This window comes from Trifolium pratense, linkage group LG7 (genome assembly GCF_020283565.1).
Source record: "Trifolium pratense cultivar HEN17-A07 linkage group LG7, ARS_RC_1.1, whole genome shotgun sequence".
NCBI classification, from domain to species: domain Eukaryota; kingdom Viridiplantae; phylum Streptophyta; class Magnoliopsida; order Fabales; family Fabaceae; genus Trifolium; species Trifolium pratense.
The window spans coordinates 44,923,060-44,925,190 of NC_060065.1; the positions used below are offsets into that span (position 1 = coordinate 44,923,060).

Below are 2,131 nucleotides of genomic sequence, written 5' to 3' on the forward strand. Positions count from 1 at the left end.
TTTCTTATATTAAGGATCGGAGGGAGTATATCAAAAATACATTCCACCAGTATCTATTTTGAAGACTATTTTTTTAGAACGGGGACTCATATTTGAATTATTTATGATCTATGAACATTGATTTTGTTTGTGAATTTAAGATACACGTTTCCCTTTTGCTGAATGAGGTGCTCTGTCACATTCGAGAAAAAAAACAAGGATGAGGGTACAAAAACAAAAATCCCAAATTGACGTCCCACCAATAGTTTGCAAAGTCATCATTAGAATAATAGTACACATGAAATATATGTCCAAATATAATACAATTAAAATAATAATAAAGCAATTATTGAACATGATTAGTGATTACAATTTTTATTCTTAAAAAAGAAACATGGTTACATTTGAAACAAAGAAAGAGGTTACAAAGACATTTATTTTTGGAACATAGACTAATTAATTACGAGTGCTACAATAATAACTAATATTCTCTTAATTAATTAACATCTTTTAGCTAACTCTCAATTCTCTTGACAAAAGTTATGTTACTAAATAAGAGAAATAGATGATAATTTAATTTTTATACACCATCAGTATTAAAAATGTTACACTGTTGATAAATCACAAACAATTATTTGTCTGACCATAAAATAATCAAACGAATATGATTTATTGACAGTGTAAAATATCTCTTAACTTACGGTGTATATAAATTAAATCATAAACATCTAATGAAATGAGAGTTAGATAGAAGAGTTACATCGCATTAACATAGGATCCGCACCTTGATGAGTAGTAATAGTATTGCACATTTTAGGTCCATCCATTAAACATGGACTCAACCTAAACATGAGAATGCAAAACTCCATTTGATTTAAAGCACCATCTCCATCCAAATCACCTTCCATTAGCATGCAAACTAGCTCATCATCCCTAACCTCCAAACCAAGCATGGAACAATTCATCTTCAAGCTCTCAAATGTTATAAGACCTTTGTTCACATCCATAAGCAAACGAAAACCATTGCAAAGTTCACTTATAAACCCTTCTGCTCCAAAACGTGCAATCATGGATGGAAAGTAATCCTCAAAATCCATACCAAAATCCAATTCCATATGTGGAAAGTTTATGAGTGAAACTTTATGGATAGAAGTTGCTAGTAACAATGTGAAAAGGGTTATTGGTAGCTTGAGCTAGAAGGGTGTTATGTGCTTCTTATATACCATACAAAAATATAGGGTTTTGTAAATTGAGTGAAAGAATAGTTTGGTTGTTGGAAATGTAGGTTTCCTTCACACACAAAAAAATGTGGTCCACAAATTTTGTTTTTGAGTCAAAATGTGGTCCATATATATGAAAAGTAATAAATTGATTATTCAAAGAATGATTTATCATTATCATTGTAAAAAAGTTTTACATTTTTTTATAAGAAAAAAAAATCATAGAATTATCATTATCATTGTAACAAAGCGATACTATAGTGTTAAATTTTTTTAAGGATATTGCCCTAGGTCCCCCCTCTCCCCCATGTTGTGGGGAGAAAATTTTCAAAAGAAAGTAATATAATCATCACAAAATAACTAGTACTTTTATTTAAAATATATAGAGATTGTTTTTGGCAAAAGATAGTATCTATGTGTATTTTTTGAGATTTTTTGTCATACAAAGTAAAATATTTTTACACATACATCCAATCAAATAATACTATTTTATAAATTTGCTCCTAAAATATTTAAATATATTTTTCATTAAAAAGAAAAATTCCTAAAATATCTCAACAAAAATTTATCTAACGTGATTTGATTGGATGCATGTGTAAAAAAAAATAGTAGTGTATATAAATCAAAGATGAGGTATACTCTACCCTTTAATAATTTAGAGATATTTGTTTAACAACCAATCATAACAAGCCACGTAAGTAAATTTATATGTGGTGTCCACAACTAACTTGTAATCATGTACCACATGCATATAAATGTCACGGGTAAATTAAAAAAAAACAAATTTAATTCTTAATTTTTGTAGAAGTAAAATGATTTTGTTTTGATTTTGTGTGAAATTGGTGACACTACGTAATTATGATTTTAATTTTGAATACAAAATTGTGGACCCATATTTCGTGGAAGTTGCGTTTGCCCGTTTGTATCAATCA

General features: G+C 28.5%; 1 protein-coding gene across 1 annotated transcript; it reads right to left on the reverse strand.

The window, feature by feature from the left end:
* Positions 1 to 328: 328 nt before the first annotated feature.
* Positions 329 to 1,205, reverse strand: LOC123898276 (calcium-binding protein KRP1-like). Its single transcript, XM_045949192.1, has one exon. The coding sequence runs from the start codon at positions 1,092 to 1,094 to the stop codon at positions 723 to 725; it is 372 nt and encodes a 123-aa protein (XP_045805148.1). The 5' UTR covers positions 1,095 to 1,205; the 3' UTR covers positions 329 to 722.
* Between the last annotated feature and the right edge of the window lie 926 nt (positions 1,206 to 2,131).